At 43.0% G+C, this 21,104-nt stretch overlaps 1 protein-coding gene across 6 annotated transcripts in view; it reads right to left on the bottom strand.

Moving 5' to 3' along the window:
- The window catches only part of LOC121864140 (titin-like), a 41,794-nt gene extending 24,216 nt beyond the window's left edge, over positions 1–17,578 (bottom strand). For all 6 annotated transcript variants that reach the window (XM_042363080.1, XM_042363082.1, XM_042363085.1 and 3 more), the window contains exons 1-2: positions 17,479–17,578; positions 5,963–6,072 (exon numbers count right to left, since the gene is read on the bottom strand). In XM_042363080.1, the coding sequence (XP_042219014.1) occupies positions 5,963–6,044 (82 nt within the window). In that variant the 5' untranslated portion in view covers positions 6,045–6,072; positions 17,479–17,578. The remainder of the gene's footprint in view (positions 1–5,962; positions 6,073–17,478) is intronic.
- Between the last annotated feature and the right edge of the window lie 3,526 nt (positions 17,579–21,104).

Here is a 21,104-nt window from a genome sequence, read left to right as displayed (position 1 = left end):
TAAACTGCCAAATGTCCCGCCCTCTGTCACTGTCGTACTCGCGTTGGGGAGAAAAGGGAATAGAAAACGGGAATCCTCGTGAGCATCGGTGGAGGGGGTTCTTAGGTATATTGTTCACTGCCTCTGGTGGTCTTTATCCATGCCTCCGTGTGTACCTGGATGTTGTAATAGGTAAATATCATTAAATATGCAATCTCTTCCCCCTCTCCTCCAGTAGACCTAACCTAACCTAACCTAACCTAACCTTCTTTATTATCACAGTTGGGTAGAGGAAGCAGCGTTGTCAAGGTCCTGGGCTTGTATAGTTTGAAGGGTTCAGTGTGTGTGTGTCACTACCTATGCCCAGCTTACTTAAATGTTTCACTATCTCTCTTCTCTCTTTACTTATATACTTAATTATGCCCTCTCTCTCTCTCTCTCTCTCTCTATCCTTTTATTTTTGGTAAACAGAAGTTACTGGCAGATATAGGATAGGAGGTGGGTAAGGGTAGGGCAAGAGGTGGGTTGAAAGGTGGGTAGTAGAGTGGGGCAGGAGGTGGGTAGGGTGCTTTGGAAGGTGGGTGGAAGGTGGGGTATAATGGCCCACCCCTCACTGTGCCAGAAGCCAAATATAAAGACTCAGCACAAGATGGGTTAAAAAAAAAAAGAGGAGTGGTCCGCTGACGTCACGTGAGGACCCGGGTGCCAGCTGTCTCTACCACCATCACCACTATCGCCACCATAACACCATCATCACATCCCCACCACCATGACATCTCCACCATTACCACTATAACACCTCCACAATATCACCATAACACCACGACCAATTGTGTAAGTGTAGTGTGAGTGTAGCATAGTATGGTGTATGTATGTATGTATGTCAAATATAGTATGGTGTAATGTATGTATGTATGTCAAATATAGTATGGTGTATGTATGTATGTATGTCAAATATAGTATGGTGTAAGTATGCCATCTTAAGTGTGAGTATATTATGAGTTATGAGTGAAGTATGGGTGAAATAAGCCACTAATTAAGGTCTCGACTATATCCAGGTACGGTACAGGTATTTCCAAACAAATCACGACTCCTACCTGTCCCATTAACTCCTGTACCAACCACTTAACGACTCTCCTTGGCAGTTAGATCGACGGAGTAATGGCAATTAACTATGTGATGTGTACGACAATAGCCAATATTGAGTAATTACTAAACCACTACACCGCTCGTTGAAGGGTAAGTCATTATTGGTATTGGAGGCTGTGTGGGAATTGGCAATACTGAGAGGAATTTAATTTTAAGGATGGTGGTTTGAGTGTGTGGGGGGAGGGGGTGTTTGGAGAGGGGAAGTGAGATAGGTCTAGTTAATTCTTTCATCTATACTGTATCACACACTCACACAGACACACACACACACACACACACACACACGCACACACACACACAGACACACACACACACACACAGACACACACACACACACACACATCACACACACAGACACACAAACACAGACACACACACACAGACACACACACACACACGACACTCACACAGACACACACACACACACACACACACACACACACACACACACACACACACACACACACACACACACACACACACACGTTACCATTATCACATCACTTCATGGCGGTAAAGGCGAACATTAACATCATTTACAGGGGAAGTTGAACCAATGTTACCTGCAATATGAGATAAGGTGAGTGAGGTCGAGTTAACTTGTTGTTGTTAATGAGGACAAGTTAACCTCGACTCACCTGAGATAGAGTTGGTGTTAAGGTGATATTGGAACTTTTATATAATAGAGCAGTTATGGATAACCTGAAGAATCTGTAACACCATAGTTTATTTCACTTAATGTTTAATCTAACCTGACCTAACCTGAGCTGATCTGACCTGATATAAATGAAAAATAATATACGTGTAGGAGAATGTGTTAACTGAATGTGTAAACTCCGTCTAATTAAACCATTGGTAATTAAACTCCTTTGTGGGATAAATGTATAAAATAATTGGGTAAATAAGTAAATAAACCAAGATAGTGAATGGTGTTGCAGGAGAGGAGGAAGAGGAACAAGTGAGGGTGGGAGGTGAGGTTGGCAGAGACGCTCCCAAAAATACCCGCCTTGACAGCTGACGGTTAGCTCCATACCGTTCATCCCTTGCTTGCCAAAACTCTCCTGAACTACAGTTATATATCAACAATTACAAGTAAAATAAAAGACCACTAAGCACTAGATTATATTTATTGTGTAAACTGTAAATCATAATAAATTGATTCATCCATCAGGTAGAGGAATGTGTTGGCGGGTGGGTGAAGAGCTGCACTTCCACGCCTTCTACAGTATGTCGAGGTTTTAGCAGTGTACAGTCAGACTCATTCCGTCATCTGTTCGAGGTTAAAAGTGCCATTCAGTGTGGCATAAATCTTCGCGATAACATCGGGGAGAGCTAATTTTAAAACACGCTTTTTTTTTCAAGATCTGATCATTGTTTTTCTTACACGATTGTTAAACGAAAATAACAACTGCAGTTCTCACGTTAATATGATTAAATGTTATCATAATTTCGTGTCACGTTAATCATAAGAATGAGATGGAAGTATTGGAAGCAGCTGTAATTTGGCTGGATGACTCAGGCTGACAGCAGCTATATAGGCAGGGAGCCTAGAGCTGGGCAGTGTGTGTCCTTCTTACAGCTGGAAAATGGTTGAGGGCCGCCATACAAATCGCTAATGCACGGAACAGATGTCGTCAACACAACCCTTCATAGACTTCAACATAGGACCAAGGCTTTGACGTGACGATTATCAGATGCTGTCCAATTATTGCTTTCACATTATTATTATATTTACGGGTATTATTATTATTATTAATATTATTATTATTATTATTATTATTATTATTATTTAAAACTTCAGTTGAACTTGTGAATAAGGAAACTGAGAGACGTTACATTCTTTCTTCATCTTACACAACCCGGCCAGACGGTGTAGCTAAGACCTTCCTTAGCCTTGGTTTGTCACAGCTGCTTGTGTGTGTGTGTGTGTGTGTGTGTGTGAATACGAAGACACCCACCCACTCTGCCACCCTTCCTGCCGGCTGGTGGGTGGCGGGTGGCCAACTACCACCTGAGTCCTGCGTCAGCCAGAGAGCCGCCCACGGGCACCAGGTAGGGTAGGTGGGTGTTGTGTCGCCAGGACCTACAGACAATCCAACACGCCCCACAAGGCACCTGGTCATGACAATGTGTTACTGTGGTGTTAATAATTGCCTCAACAGGTGGCTGTATCACAACACTAACCCACCGACCCCCCTACCTACCAACCCTTCCTCCCAACCCCCCTCTGCCAACCCCTCCTACCGCTTTACCCCCCTGCCCACCTACCCCCCCCCTCCCCACCGGCTGAACACCCGTCACTGAGGTGTCTTGTGTCGCCTCTACACCTTTGTCACGCCGCAACACTTGTATAGTTGTATACAGTCTGCCTCAGCCTTATTCCATAGAGTGAAGCGACTCCCTAGGCCGGGCACTTTGTAGAGCGGTGTGTGTGGCAGGTCCAGGGACAAGGGGCAGATGGCTGGCAGTATTCCCTCAACTGCGGTGACTGAGGGTCCCTTGGGAGTGGCACCTTTCATCACCACCTACCTCACCACCTGCCGCGTCCTCCACACTCCCCTGGCTGACACACTTATGACTCTGACACCGGAGAAAGATTGGATTTTTTTTAGGTGTATTTTCGTGGAGGAGAGAAGAGTTACCTAAACACCTGATGAGTGTTGTAGGTGAACCTGTACTGAGAGACGTGATGTTTGTGTTGTGTCCCCCTGCCGGTCACTCACACCTGTCTTGTGCACAGGTGAGAGAGACGAAGAGGAGAGAGAGACAGAGGTAAGGGAGAGAGAGAGAGGTAAGGGAGAGAGAGAGAGAGTGATAGGGGGAGGGAAAGACAGATGAATGATGTTGGTTAGGTTGTGACAGAAGAGGTCAGCAGTGTGTTGTGTCCTTGGGTCATATTACCAACACCTGTCACCTTCAGTTCCTCCGCCCCCACTCCTCCCCTAACCCCCCTCTCTCTCCCCCACCCCCTCTCTCTCCCCCCACCCCCCTTCCTCTCCCCCTACCCCTCTTCCTCTCCCCCTACCCCTCTTCCTCTCCCCCTACCCCCCTTTCCACTACCTGTGTCCCTGGTTCCATCATGTAACCATCTGGACGACAGAGGTGGAGGCTGGCCACCTGCCAATCTATGTTCTCACCTGTTGATAAGTCTTAGGTTTTATTTATAGATGACTAGCCATTGAAAGTGGTCGAGGGAGGAGGATATTGCTCAGGTAGTTAAGATGGACACTGTCACTTAGTTATTGACAGGTGATACGACAGTTAACGTGTGAACAAACAAGTGATGAATATTGGGTCTTAATTTTGGTATCGACGTTTGACAAAACTTCTCGTCGTGTCTGGTGATGAGAGAATGTTGTTACGTCACTCAGTACATAGTGAATGATTTTAATTGTAAGAATCATCTCTGTATCGAAATTTAACCGAGCAAGTTACTCCAGTTAAGAGAAAATTTAATGTACTGTAATTATTTCTAAGAGTGGTGGTTGTAGTGGTGGCGGTGGCCCAGCTTGTGAGGTGAGCACAGGAAGCAAGCGCGCGTGTGTGTGTGTGTCCGGACCATTGTGTGAGAGACGAAATGTTAAATAACCTCAGAAAATTAAGCAGAAAGTATGAACAACTAACGAGGCTAAGTGTGAGATACATAGAGGATTGAAAAAAAGAAACAGCGAATGACGAGAACGTGTTTACATAAGACATTCAAAATCCGGAAGACGCTCTACAAATCCGGAATCCGGTTTTCAGTCTACTTGTGCCTTTCCGAAGAACTATCCATAGCTCTCAATACATCTCACACGGTTCCAATAATCCTGTACCATTTACTGTATACTGTCCTAACGTGTGTCTATCTTCGCGTGTACTAGTGTAAGACATAGTGAAGAATATAGTGTAGTACATGGTGGAAGAGCAAATAGTGTTTATGTTGCGTCACTTCCATAGAGGACAAGAGTCAGCGAGGGATGTGTTTTAAGACAGAGGAAATGAAGGAGTCTGTATGTTTTTTGTGTTTGTTTTTCTCACTGGAATTGTCTGTCAGTGGAAGCCGTCTGTTTCTAGGACTGTTTTGCTAGGGGCTGTCTGATGCTGGGGTCTGTTTTGCTAGGGGCTGTCTGTTGCTAGGGTTTCTGTTGCTAGGAGCTGTCTGTTCCTGGGGTCTGTGTTGCTGGGGACTCTGTTTTTTGGGGGTTTGTTTAGCTAGGTCCATCTCTATATAGTCCGTTAAATGGAGGTCTCACATCTAACGGACCCTCGATATAACGGACTTTCCTCTCCATATAGTCCGTTAATGGGAGGTTTCACTGTACCTATATTTTCCTACGTGTTAAATAATTAAAATTGGTAATAAATAAATAAGAGTTAAAGGTGATAAACGCTATACATTATGATGCAAGTAGTGTGGTGAGGGAGGGGAGGGAGAGAGGGACACACTGGTTGGGTCACACTGGCTGGGTCACACTGGCTGGGAAGGGGAGGGGAGGAGGAGGGACACACTGGCTGGGTCACACACACTGGTTGGGAAGGGGGGAGGGAGGTCACACTGGCTGGGTCACACTGGCAGCGGAGGGGAGAGGAGGGAGGGACACACAAGCTAGGTCACACTGGTTGGGAAGGGGAGAGGGGAGGTCACACTGGCTGGGTCACTGGGGAGGGGAGAGGAGGGAGGGACACACAAGCTAGGTCACACTGGTTGGGAAGGGGGAGAGAGGGGAGGTCACACTGGCTGGGTCACACTGGCTGGGAAGGGGAGGGGAGAGGAGGGAGGGACACACAAGCTAGGTCACACTGGTTGGGAAGGGGGAGAGAGGGGAGGTCACACTGGCTGGGTCACACTCACCACACACTGGGTGTAAGATGAGTAAGGAGGTGGTGAGTAGCACAGCCGTCACCACCGCTGTCTTCAACCCGCCGAAGGCCATCTTGCCGCGAGGTCACCGCAGCTCACTTCTGTCCGGGATACAACAACAATAACAACGTTAATTAAACAAAAACATCATCATCATCATCGTCTACATCATCATCATCATCGTCTACATCATCATCATCATCGTCTACATCGTCACCATCACCATCGTCACCATCACCATCGTCACCGTCACCATCATTATCATCACCATCATCATTAACATCATCTTTGTTTTGTGTGTGTGTGTGTGTGTGTGTGTGTGTGTGTGTGTGTGTGTGTGTGTGTGTGTGTGTGTGTGTGTGTGTGTGTGTGTGTGTTTTTTTACCTGTGACTGATTAACATGTAAACACAACACAAACAAGGTGAAGACAATGTAACTGACAGGTGACCCATACTCTAATTAAGTTACACCTGAACGAAGATGTGTGTGTGTGTGTGTGTGTGTGTGTGGTAATTAGTTGACAGGAGAGAGGGATGAGAGGTGTGGTGGGGGATTATGGAAGAGGATAGTGGTCAAGTTCAACTCTCTCTCTCTCTCTCTCTCTCTCTCTCTCTCCATCATAGTTCCAGTTTCAGTATTAAGGTCTGATAGGTTGACCCGGGGAGGACACACCACGTGGCACCTTCTCCATGACCCCACCCCACCCTCCTCCCCACACCCCACCCTCCATCCCCTCCCCCCACGCTGTCTCCCTCGTCCTAATCCTGGAGACGTGGCCGCGGTGTCTGCATAACTGAGGTGTTAACTGTGGCCTCTACGCACCAGATGGAGAATGTTAGGCGTGGCCACCTCCTCCCCAGTCACTGTGGCCACTGTTTCTCCTCACCCCTCCTCACCACTACCTCCACACATCACCACCACTGCGACCAAGGCTTCCATCACCCCCTCATCTCCACCATTCTTCAGCACCAGGATGGGATCAAAGGCCAATATTACACCTGATACAACCAACAGTGTTTACTACCATTTTGCCCAGCTGGTGTAGGTCATAGTGTGGTGGTGGTGGTGGTGGTAACACTGGAGGTCATGGTGTACTTGGTCCGCCATCTTGGTCATTGCGTCAGAAGCACCTGTCTCACCCCCCCCCCCCAACACCAGGTTAAATCAGAGACAAACTGGGCTAATTAAGAGGTGGGCGGCGGGGCACTGATAGAGTACCTTATGCTGGATGACAACTGAACACGCGTCTTATTATCATCAAGAACGACTCAAGAGGCTTTGCTATATTCAAAACTTGGTCAATTATTTCTTATTATACCCATCAGTTGGGAATGAGACTCCGGGAGACTAATGCTATATATACCACGAGCCTCTAAAACCGTACCCTCTTGTATAAAAATCTCTTGGGTTAACCTTGTAGTGGTAACAGATACATTCTTTACCTTTGTTTTTATCCACAGTATGGGTGATTGATTGTATTCCTGTGTGATCTACCTAACCTACCTCCTCGCCTTCATACAGTCAGTCACTCACTAATACTTTCCCCATAATTTAGTTTTCTCTTGTACCTCTTTTTTGTCTTGCCTCCATCCTTCGTCTTTCTCTCCTATACCTTCCATGGGGTAAACTTTATCCTTTCCTCCTCTTTTTTGTTCTTAGTCGAGCCAAGAGCGACAGCCACAGTAAAGCGATAACCTCAGTTGTTTCCCGGGCTGGTGGTGAGAGCTTAACACTACTGGGAGGAGATACGGTCGGTGGCAGATGTGTTGGGGGAGAGTTTATGCCTGTGGTCGACGGCTGGGAGAACCACACAAGGGATAAACTTTGCCAACGGACGTGTACGGGGGGGGGGGTATATCTTTGTCTTCTGTTATGTTAAATCTTTAGTGGGATTCGATTTTAGTTTTAGTTTTTTTATGGAGTGCGATTGATGAGTCTTATGCAGGGAGAATTTATGAAGAGACGTGAGGTAAGACTGTTGATGTATTTGTTGAGGGAAGAGCAGGTCAAGGGCACAGGGGGCATGAGGTTTAACACATGGGTGAGTGCCAACCCCCGGCTCACCATACCTGGCCTACCATACTCACGCCCCTCCACCACACACCACCGCAGCGGTATAGTATGGTGTGGGCAGTTGTTTTTTTTTCTGGGAGGGGGGGTGTGTGTATCAACGTGAGGGGATACAGACCATTGTTGTGAGGGAGTGTGAGGAAGGTGAGGTGGTGGCCGGTGCATAGTAACGGTGGTGGCGCCTCTGTTGCTGGTGGTGGCTGCTGAGCGTGCCCGCGCCGCGCCCCTGCCAGGGTATTTGTGGCGCGCGCCCTCTGCACTTGTTCCGGCCCGCGGGTCACGCCGACACTGCCACACGTCATCACACTAATAATGGTCACTGTGGCGCCGCTGCCTGGTACCTGTAGCACCTCTAACACTTCCCAGGACTTTACGAACCTTGGCCCTTACAGGTGATCATTACTGGAGTTGCCTTGGTTATTATGGTACACACACACCTAGGAGGAGTGAGGTACAGTACAGGTCATAGTGGGTCATCTTATCTACCAGGTTGCTCAGCTGCATTGTGAGTCAGGAGGAGGAAGGTGGGTAGCAAGAGTGGCAGGTGGCCAGGGTCACGGCGGTGCCACATCTGCCAGCACCTACCACCATCACCTCCACTACCACCATCACCTCCACTGCTACCATCACCACCACTACTACCATCACCACCACTACTACCATCACCACCACTACTACCATCACCACCACTACCACCATCACCACCACTACCACCAACCACTACCATCATCACCACCACCCCTACCCCTTCACCTCCCGCCCTATCCTCACCATTGCATTATAATTCTCGTTACTGCTTTCGACGCTGCCATGAATTTTAGATAGAAACAAGTAGGAAGGTTAACCGCGGGACTATGAGACGGCAGCGCCCCTCGGTATAAGAAGGAAGACAGGGAAAACGTTCTCAAAATTCAACCTTAAAATCAAGAAAGTAGTGTGTGTGGTCTGCCAAAATCATGCTCGGCCTTGTCTCCCGCACACTTAACAACAAGTTGGTTTGATAAGCATCATGCACTGTTTATAAGACTTCCTGGTGCTATTAAGTCTCTCTCTCTCTCTCTCTCTCTCTCTCTCTCTCTCGATAAGAGCGAATATTAGTTATCCTTGATTATGGCAGCGTGTGTGGCTCAAATACTATAAGCAAAATGGAATGCAGATCAACACAGTCAGATACTCAGTTTAAGAAGGGATTAAAAAAACTCTCACATACCAAATATTTCTGGCTGTGGTTCTCTGCTCAGTGCCAGCCAGTCCTAACCAAGTGTCAATATATGTTTTCGTGTGTTTTTTTTGTTCAATTTGGTTTATTATTTACGCTGCCGAACGTACGATCAGTCTCGTTAACTCGTCAATAACCAATGCTCACTGGCCACACCTTGTTTATATAACTGTTATCGCTTTCTGATATTTGAAACCACATCAGAATTCATTTTATTTTTATTGTTTTATATCATAGTCCCTTGCTAGTTATTTCTTCGGTTGGTTCATCATCTGAGAGGCTGGTTTGGGTTATATTGCACTCGTTATATTACTAATATTTTATGTATCTTTACTTCATTTAGATTTAAAGATGATTTTTACAAAGTACAAACTGTGTAATATTATCAACAGCCACAGTTCAGAGCATTATAGTGAGACCTTCAGAGATTACCGTCTAAGTTCATCACTACGGGAGCTATGATAAATTATACCATTTTATCACTCTTTATGACATATTCTACCCTAAGTTTTATAGACCTGTGAGAAGGAATTAATGTAGCTTAGTCAATGAAAAAAAATCCATTGCGGTTAATTGTTTGATAGATATATAAAACCAAAATAGAATTCACATGAGGCTATCGTGTTCGTGTAGCCTCTTGATGTACTGTGTTATAACAGCCTCCGTCACTCGGGTACTGGTGCTAGGTAACTGCTGAGTCAACAACCACTTGTTTGTATTGTAAATATTATTGGCTTGTGGTTGTTTTTTAACTTGTTTTCGTGTCATAGATTAGGCTAGGTTAGGTTAGGTGAGGTTAGGTTAGGTCCTCTCGCGAACACCTGTATATTAATCCATTGATATAATAACACCGTGTAATGATCATTGAATTCAGTGTATATAAGTTAAGACCTACGTAAGTTATTGGTATCTGGTAAGGTTAATAACATACTGGTACTATTAATTACATTAGTTATTAAATAATTTCTCTTTAGTATTTGATCAATTGCATTACGTAAGATATACATAAGTGTCAAAAAAAAATTTATAAAAGAAATACAAAATAGTTTCCACATAGTTGCCACATCACAGATCGGTTTCTCGCGGTCTTATTCCCGGGAGAGTTGTAGGACTGAGAAAAGAAAATTGTATTATAGTGTTAGTATAGTGTGTGGAGCTGTCCCTCTTATTACCACACCCATGTTGGCAAGGTCACCTGGGAGAGCTCATTCCATGGTTACTGTATTTTGGTCTTCAGCGTGCTTATGTTTCCTTTTATAACAGGCATTCTCGCCCTTTAGGTATTTATACCACGTAAACGACCAAGATCTTATATCCAATGTTGTTTTTTAATAGTTTGATACACTGGGTTTTTATGATTGAATTGTAAAGTTTTGTATGTCGTGTTTAGCCCCCGAGAAGAGTAGAGAAGCGAACATTTACGAAAGACAACTATTTATTTTCAAAAACTTCTAAATTCACTTGAAACTAAAACAGTATTGGTAAAGAACTTCCAATAGCATTCCCGGAAAAATATAGTCACATAACTCAGGAATTTCTTACAGTTTACTAGTAAATATCAAGAGTAATAAATTTAAAATTTCGCGGATACAGGGAGTTACGAGGGAAGCAGCGGGACTGTCGCCATCTGTATCACAACTTTCAAATATCATCTTTACTACTGACTTCCTTCAGCTAACGAGTATTAAATAGAATATTCTACCATATTTTTAATAATCTACAAGCTAAACTACGATATAAGTCGGATTAAAATGAGTAAAAACACCAATACTAAAACTTTTAATGCTATATTGACAGTTCCGTCCATACCCAACTCAGCCAAACTTTACGCAACCTATCCATATCCTGGCATATCCTAACCAAAACTCTGGACTCACTTGACGTAAATGTAATCAAATGTAAACAAAATATAGACTCCTGATATATTGACATAGATATACTAATTTAAATTCCGCTGTACAATGGCTTAGTCTTTACTCTTTTAGCTATGTAATGTTCCAAATATCGTTTAGTGTTGTATAATTAAAAATATTATGCTTAATCCTCTTCCTTATTTGCTATTCACGCTTCAGTAAGGTCAGGAAGACGTGTGTGTATATATATATATATATATATATATATATATATATATATATATATATATATATATATATATATATATATATATACTTTTTCCAAGAACCCCAGTGACTGACGCATCTCTCTTAACACTTACCTGAGTATAAACCCATGATTCATTCCATGACATTCCAGGGTACCTGGCGGCGACCCAAAGTTGGTTTTGGGACGAGTTAAAGGGATTTTTATCTTATTTCTTTTATTATTCTTCTATTATTATTTATCTGTTTGCTTGTTTATTGCAGAACGTGAGAAACCAACCCAAGACGTTGCCCCCAGTTTGAGGCGGTAAGTACCCAAGTCTAACCCGATCAGTATAGTATTCAGTAGCCAGTGTATTGTTATATTCTACTGGGGGTTTTTATCGCCATTAATATTTGAGTGTATTAAGTATGTAAAAATGCTGATTCTTTTCTCGTGTTCAAGGTAAGGTTTCTCTATCGTCTTGTAATTATTAAAACTCTTAACTTTTGATAACGTGATTTTTTTTTTCTGTTTATAGTTTTTTATTTGTCTAAAGTCTCAGTTTGTTTCGTTGGTTATTGTTCAGCTATATTTTTCTGATAATTTTTCGTACCAGTGTTGTATTTTTAGTATGTCTCACTGTTACCTCTCTGGGTTGTTTCTTGACACTAGGCTACGCAGTGCGCCAAGTTAAGGAGTGATGGTTGTGTTGCCAGTAGCCTCCATACCTTAAGTAAATACCCTGCCTACGTGGTTTAAGTGGCGTGCCTTGCCTGACTGTGGTGAGGTACACGGGTACTACCTCCTTGACGTCGGGAGATACAAACATAGCCTCTGGCAAAGGTCATTTGGAAGGTTCTTAAGCAAAGTAGAACTGCTCGGATTATCCCACAGTAATCGCAGTGGATAGTCCTGTGTGGTAGATATATATACGACGATACTGTATATATAAGTGTAGCGGAGAGTTGTGGTGTTGGAGATTTTTAACAGATTTTGTCCGTGAAACAAGATAGTCCAACAGCCGTGAAATCTGTTTTTATTTGCATTGTATAGCTGAACAAACGCTGAGTCATCATTTCAAGTTGTTGGAACAAGACTGCCTAAACAACCAGTCATTTAATGTTTTCCTCCACCAACGCTTAAGACATTTACTACGGCCAAGGGATTAACACCTTTCCTGATTTCACTTCATGACCAAACTGAGAACAAATGACCTGACGCTGTGATTACGCTATGATGACGTCAACAGGCGTCGAATTACCTGCGTTATACCAAGTTTATCAAAGACGCTCTATACTCCTATTTCTCATAACAAACTGTATAGGTGTCGTTCTCGGATCTATTCACCGGGGCTATGTGAAGCAAGTTGTTCCACACAGTTGTAGTTAAGTTACTGTATATAACACCAATGAGATGTTGTAAAGGTCACTTATTGTTCCTCCCTAGCTCTGTGCCAGGTGTTAACAGGGGCGTCACCGATCTACTGTACAGTTTGTTGTTATTCCTCGCCACTGTTATGGAATGGTCATATAACGTTACGCTTGCCTGTCTGTGTCTTTCCGGCGGTTCATATGAACTGACTTTTCTCAACACTTAACCAAACGATCGTGACACCACATACATGTCGTATTGATAAGTGCAACAGTGTGTATGTGTGTGTATGTCCCAGCACAGATTATATCAGCAATAAATCTCAGGGGAATAATAGATTGATGGATCTCGGTGAAACTTGGTACATAAAAGGATCCATAAACGTGGACACTTGTGTAAGTTAGACAATTGCTCGAAGGTTGGGTGGTGTCCATACTAGCCAGCCTTGTTTACACCCAACCTTCATCACTCACATATCTACCCAACTTATATTTAAAGCCTTCCAATGATCTCGAGTTAGTGGTGGTGTTAAGTACTGCTCCACTCCTCTACAACTCTGTGATGAACCAATGTTTATCTAATTCCTTCCTAAGTCTAAATTTGTCTTATTTAAAGTCATTGTTATGTGTTCGCTTCTGATTTGATAGTTTAAATACATTTGTTATATCACCTTTGTTTAACCCCGTCTTCCATTTATACGCTTCGATCATTATCTTCACGCGCACTACGTCTCTCGAAATATTTTAAGTTGTTTTTATTCTGTCTTTATACTCAAGGTTCCTAATGCCTATGGGTTTCAGGTTCCTACTTATCATTACCCCTAAATATCTCTCACAGTCGGATTTCTTTTTATGTACGTTCTTCAGTTGATACAAGATAGGGTTCCTCTGTTTTCATTCATAAGTATTACAACTTGACATTTTTCCGCGTGAAATTACAGTGTTAACCTAAACTACGCTTTTAAAGGTATTATTTGTTAAAGCTAATATATTATAACATCAACGCAACACTAAGTCACTTCTGTGTGTGTTTGTGTGTTAGGGGGAGGATATGAAGTATTTTGGATACTATATCTAATATCAAATATGTGTTGACAGGGTAGACAGGCAACAAGGTAACAGACGGGGAGGGGACTAAGAGGCTCTGTCTTCACACCCGTCCCTCCATCTCAACACTCTAAACAGTCGAGGCACAAACTTAAATTGGAAAATTAGAGGCACATCCAGACCGAGTGAGTTCCTTTACTTTTTCGCCGTCAAATCCCCAACAATTTTCCTCGTGTTGCTCTGAGATGTGAGGTGAGACGTAACGGGAATTTGAGATAAAAGAATATTGTGAATTATGCTAGGTTAGAGTTAGGTTAGGTTAGAGTTAGGGTGGTTAATCTTCACGCGAAATAAGCCAGGGGGAGGTGGTGGTAATTTAGGTGTTGCTTAAAGAAATTAGAAGTGGTTAGATTTTTACTCCCTAGCACATGCATATGGCAGCGAAGGGAGGAGGAAGTGCGCGGGTGCATGATAACTGCAGAAAACGACGCGAAAACAAGAAAACTTTGAAGAGATTGTCCACCAGGCGAGGAAATCGAAGAAAGTAAACCGATGATTTATTTCGTGGAGTTTTGAAAGATGAGTGCAAAGTTATAAGAAAGTTATAAGTGGTTATGATAATCTTAACGAGGCGAAAAGTATAAATGTTTCAGTCTAGACCCAAAATGTTACAAAATGTGTTGGATGTTGAAAATTGTCCTTGGTGGCTTGACAATGGAGGTATACAATTCATTATGTATAATTATAAACAATGTAGGTAAACAATATATATATAGACCGCTAGTTATGTGTGTAAATTAATAAATTAACTCCATGCCTTAGAAAAATCAATCGGTATCGAGAATTTGAAAAACGAATCGGAAGGTTTTTCATTGCGTCCCGTGATTCTCTCTCTCTCTCGCTAGGCCTCAGTCTGCTATCCTCAACGCCCTCCGTCCCGGCCTTAATTAAGCTAATTATCTAATTAATATGCAAATTGAAACCTCCGAGGAAGTAATCAGAGCAAAGCGTCATCGTGAAGGATATTGATACACCCATTACACATACATACATACATACATACATAACCCCAATACACAAGCATTTGTGATAATAAGTATATTGTCAACTATACTTATATTAAAAACACAAAGACAGGCCCTAGGAATACCTCTCCCTCCATTTCTTTCACTATCTCTTCCTCCTATTTCTCCACCATCTCTTCCTCCTCCTCCTCCTCCTCCTTCACCCTCCCTCCCCTTCTTCCTCGGTTCACAGGAACAATCAGGTCTTGAACAACCTATTTGTACCAACTCCATATGTACACTAATTCTACGGGTGAAGAAAACGAAACTATTCTTCTATTTAATCTTTTTTCAGTATATATTGTCTATATAAAAACATATAATTAATCAAAATGACTCATTGACGTATATACATTATTTTACGTAAGGTTTGTTTATATAGTTAAGTGTTTTGATGAATTTAACATTAGCCCTTCCCGTTATATGGAGGTGTTTCACTGTTATCTGTACTTGTGTGTGTGGAAATGTTCAGAACACTTTTTTATAATTATTAATTTTTTCATAAAGATATCGTTAAGAAATTGTTTAAGGGTGAAGTGTTACAGATAGTGATCGAGAGTAAGTGATGAAGAAGGATGTAGGTTATGACAAAATAAACTTGAGAATAAAAAAGTAATAATATATGACATTACAGTGGCTTAATGTAGGCTGTTGATGGTGAGAGTGTTGTTGATAGTGGTGGTTGTGGTGTTATCAGTGGTGGTGGTAATGGTCGTCATCATGGTAGTATTGTTGTGATTGTTGTTGCTGTATGTCTCGTAATACAACTGTTCAAAAGCTGTCTTCGAGTACGCTTAAAAACCTGACGTGTAAGAAAGTCACATCCTCCGCCATTACCTGTGTCTAAGAGGTGTGCACAGCGTTGTTATATCACTCTCAAAGAATGTAGATAGATAGATAATAGATAGATAGATCGATAGATAGATAGATAGATATTGCTTCGGTAAATTCGTCATATAAGTTCAAATTGATTCGCCTGTATAGTCCTGTTGTCTCTTCTGCTGCTTCATGAACCTCAAGATTCAAAACCGTGGATCCGAAGCATTTATAGACAGAATAATGCATCAGTTTCTACTGCTTCGGGTTCACGAGTCTGTATCTTGAGGTTCGTGAAGCAGCAGAAGAGGCGATAGGACTTTTATTGACGAGTGTACATAGACAGTGATGTAAAAATAAAATGAGAAACACTAATTTAATTCGGCAATGGATCAGCTGGACAAAATTATCATAAAGTTGAAATAATAAATTTACTTTTCTTCACTTTTCAAACCTTTTTTGTTTCGTTATACTGTTTTGACCGAAACCAGGAGATAACAACAGTCATCATTCGGTATCGTTCAGTCACTCTTACTGGGGGTATTCAGCTGCGTTATCTCCCCTCACAACACTGAGTCACGATCTCTTTATGGTGTATTACTGTCGCCTCTCTCACACTCCACCGCCATCATCACCACCACGTCCTTCTCCATTCATTTACACAACCACACATATCCAACCACCCTCAAGGTCTTCTAGCGACTTCCTGAACTAATAGAAGGAAAAAATTTTGTTTACTTTCAATAGAAGTATCCCGCGCGGTTTTTTTTTCTTTAACTTGTATAAAATAACTCTGACTACAGGTAGGGAGCAGCTTGGCACAACAAATGGAAGACAATGTTAAGAAAATAACCTCACTTGGTGTAACTGTCGATAGAATGTGTAACTTAGCTCGAGTAATCGGTAAGACAAGTAAGAAAAAACTCCTGTTGGTAAAATAAATGATAGAAATTGGGAATTATTTAACTATCAGTGTTTGTAAGACTAAACTAAATGCTTAAGTTTACTGGGAGGAAATTTGCGAGAGAATTTTCTAATATTTCGTGAGTACCAATTGTAAATGTAAAGAAATGGGTATAGTCAAGAACACGTGGAAATTACCATCGAAAGTTTATATATAAAACAACAAAACTCCGCTTGTCTCTTTAGAAATATAACTCGACGGTGGGTGGCATAGATGACATATTAACGTTAGGAAGCCTGATTTGGCGAGGCTTACTGCAGGAATATTAAGGAGCGTAACTTGGCAAGACTTTGGCCAGGAAATGTACATAAACCAAGATGCCACGACATCAGGGAGAATATCTTGAAAAAAACCCGACTAATTTAGATGAGAACAGAGAAAAAAAATAGTATATATGAGAAAGGAAATCTGTTGCGAGTTAAATATTATGTCTTAGCTGTTTCTACCCGGTTACTCACTGGTGTAAATATTTGTGGGTTTGTTTTCTTGTTACATCAAGGAATTACTCACAGCTAAAATAGTACCAGTTGAGTCAGCAAGAAACATCCAGGCATTAGAATAAGTGATACTGGAATGTTATTTAATGTTAGTGAGGGGAATTAAGTATCAAGTTAGCGTGTTGGTGTTGAGTACGACACACTAGTGGCGGTGGCCGGGCCGGGGAGCGCACTTAGCAATAATCTTTAATGACTTTGTTGGGTGACGATTGTGTTTCCTGTCCTGTATCAGTAAGTGTTGTCAAGATTGTGAATGCCTTAACAAAATCCAGGACTGGGGCTGCACCAGACGACGAAGGAGTGCTTGGGGTTATAGAAAAGAGAAGAACAGGAGCGAGGAAGAGGAGGAGGAAGGGAAAGGAAAGGGCGGAACTGACCTGCTTGCGGGACCCTGCCGGGTAAGATGAAGCACAGTCGTGGAGGAGGAAGAAGCCGGGATGCCCTCGTTGTTCACACACTCACACACCCGCCACTACTGTATGTGTGCCCGGCGCTACCTCCTGCCCACCTACCCCCCCTCTCCTTACCCCCCAGGGCCTACCTTACCCACCTCCCTCTTGGCACCGGCGACACTATTACCTGCCAGCACCATTACGTCACGGCGCCCTCGGGGATCCACCGCCGGTATAGAGGGGAGGAGACATGAGTGACTCCGCTATACCACAGTCCCACACCACACTTACCTGCCTCACTCTACCACACTTACCTGCCTCACCCTACCACACTTACCTGCCTCACCCTACCACACTCACCTGCCTCACTCTACCACACTTACCTGCCTCACCCTACCACACTTACCTGCCTCACCCTACCACACTTACCTGCCTCACCCTACCACACTTACCTGCCTCACCCTACCACACTCACCTGCCTCACTCTACCGCACTTACCTGCCTCACACTACCACACTACCTGCCTCACTCTACCACACTTACCTGCCTCACCCTACCACACTTACCTGCCTCACCCTGCCTGCCTCACCCTGGACCCCTACCACTATCTGGACTGGGAAATAAAATGAATATGAAACGATGGTATAATGTGTCGGGGGAACAGAGGGGGGGCAGGTGTGCAGTCAGCCAAACATTGACGGCAACAGCAGGTGAGGATGCGTCATCATTCACACCCCACACACTGCTCTCATGATGGTTACCCCTCACCATGCACGACACTCCTCCTGTTCCTCTTCTTCCTGTACCTCCTCCTCCTGTTTCTCCTCCTCCTCCTCTTCTTCCGTCTCCTCCTCCTCTAACACCACCATGCCTTCTCCATCACTTTCTGCACTCTTATTCCAGGTATCTCTCACCTCTCCCCTCAGTGAAGAGTGACATTACCCACATGAATTTTCCCGTGTGATTTTATCAAGATTTATCTTATCCACGTTTTCATTGTGGATTTACATGAAATATATATATATATATGTATAGAGGTCAGATTCATGTGGGTAATGTCACTGTTCGCTGCCATGCAGGATGGAGGTTCGTACACAAAGAGATGTAGCATATATATATATATATATATAGTCAATAAATATGCTACATCTCTTTGTGTACGAACCTCCATCCTGCATGGCAGCGAACAGTGACATTACCCACATGAATCTGACCTCTATACATGTATAGCTGTTAATGAATATGATGTATTTCTTTGTGTATGAACCCCTGTCCTGCGTGGCAGTGAGAAGTGATACCACCCTCAGTGTCAAGACCTGACTGAATTACTCAGAATAGGCAAACTGTACTACAAGCTTTGCCAATAAATTTGTTAAACTAAAAAACTCACCTCTCCTCACTCACCTCCCGTATCTCTCACCTCTCCTCACTCACCTCCCGTATCTCTCGCCTCTCCTCACTCACCTCCCGTATCTCTCGCCTCTCCTCACTCACCTCCCGTATCTCTCACCTCTCCTCACTCACCTCCCGTATCTCTCACCTCCCGTATCTCTCACCTCTCCTCACTCACCTCCCGTATCTCTCACCTCTCCTACCTCACCTCTCATATCTCTCACCTCTCCTCACTCACCCTCAATTTAGGTTAAGTTGGGTTATGTTACGGTTGGCTTGGCTTGGCTTGGGTTATGTTAGTCTACCACCACCACGCTACCAAATAACGTCATATTTAAGTGAGTATAATTTTCTACGTTTATCTCATAGTATTGATACCGGACGCCATTTTGTGAACCTCGCGCTTGGACATACTTGGCCTAACTCTCCCCATAGAAGGCGCTGATATTGTTGAAAAAATGGCAAAGTTCAGGAAACTAACCAAACTGGGGACTAGAGGGGGACTTTGTCAAAATAAACCTTAATTAGAGATTTTGTCAGAATTTGGACCTTAGGACGATCTTGCGAACTTAGTGGCTTTAGTTAGGGAGTCTTCACTGAAATGGGTGAAAATATAACCAATACTCAACGGCGAGAGGAGGAGGAGGGAGGACAATTTAGGAAAGTCAAAGAAAAAGTAACCTAACCTAATCTAATCTGACCTAAAATGTGATTTTTTTTCCCGGTCACCAATGAAACAAGAGTAATGTTAATACTTACTTCTTCATCTGACAGTCCACGAACATCAGTCTTATGTTGTGTTACTGCCTCACGGTATTCTTCAATGATTTTGTTTTTTTGTTTCCTGGCCACTACCTTTATATTCTCTCTACATTCCATATTCTCTTTACATTCCCATATTCTCTCTACACTCATACATTTACTACACCTTAGCCATTCTTCGCACATTCTTCGCTGTGTGTTCAAGCAAGCAAGATTTACTGTTACGGTAGTGGGGAATCAACAAGAATTGGGGGAACGTCTGGTGCGCTATTGTCTTTTTCATGTGGAGGTGGCTGCTGGCCAACACAAAATGCTTCAAGTGCCACCCACTCTCTACGTGGGAAATATAACTCACGTGGACTGGTAACCTGTTATAAGGACTCTCACGCTATCAGGTTTAGCAGTTTTGGACAACCACATCCTCAGTCCCCAGCCCGGGCTGCAGAGGTATTGTGGAGATCGTATATGTCAGAACCGTGTTGGATGATTCTGGCACTTTTGTTATTGTGTTCAGGTGCCTCAACTGCCAGGGTCTTGAGGAAGCCAATGAGGTGTTAATCCTCGAAGAAACGAGCTGATAGGTGTTGGTCCTAGTACAGTGTTCGTTGTGGGATTTCATCTGGTGGATTTTTTTTTTCCCCGTCTTCCACAGGCGTCCTCCCACGGACAGGGAGTTCTGTCTCATAATTTTTAATTGTTGATGGACTAACCTAGTTACGTGCTTAGAAGCCTTGTTTGCTGAAGCCCAGTAATAACATTATAACTACAAACACGTCCATGCAGGGCGCTCCTAACGGAGATGTGCCACCCAAGAATCACCTGTTTTGTTCCAATAAATCCCCAGACGTGGAATCGTTTAAAAATAATCCCTAAATAGGAGACCAATTTTCAACCTAAAACCCTGGGAATGGGGTCCGGTTCATTTTCGTTCAAGGATGTACAGTACATTACAGTAAATCGTATTTATGAGTAAAACCAGAATAAGATGTCCCCATCCATCTTCCTGCTCATCACTGCACACCAGCCACGAATATGTACTGTAGTAGAGACCAGGAGATGGGCAACTCAGAATTGCAACTCCAAAAGGCAGGAAGCCCAACAAATATCAAACAAATCAAAATTAAGTCTCAAACATTCACTAATCACTTCATCCTTAACTTATCTCTTTTGCATTTCTTTATCACCTTCCGGAACAGAACAGTTGACCACTTCCCAAAAAGTTATCACTCATCCTCAACTGAAATCTTCATTCACAAAATTTCATTTGATTATCTGTACTGTCGTATTTAACATTTTTTATTTTGTGGGTGGAGGTGTCTACAGACAATACACTATTTCTAACCAAACTTTTCTTTTGCTACATAGATGTTAAATGCTTCCATTTCATTATGCTGTTCCTCTCCTTCCACAACCTGGGTTTCTGTACACTGCATTTTCTATACTGTGTTCTCTCATTT

Source organism: Homarus americanus, unplaced genomic scaffold, assembly GCF_018991925.1.
Source record: "Homarus americanus isolate GMGI-L3 unplaced genomic scaffold, GMGI_Hamer_2.0 scaffold26351, whole genome shotgun sequence".
Lineage (NCBI taxonomy): Eukaryota > Metazoa > Arthropoda > Malacostraca > Decapoda > Nephropidae > Homarus > Homarus americanus.
The sequence above is the reverse complement of the archived record's forward strand: the minus strand, read 5'-3'. Positions and strand labels throughout refer to the sequence as shown.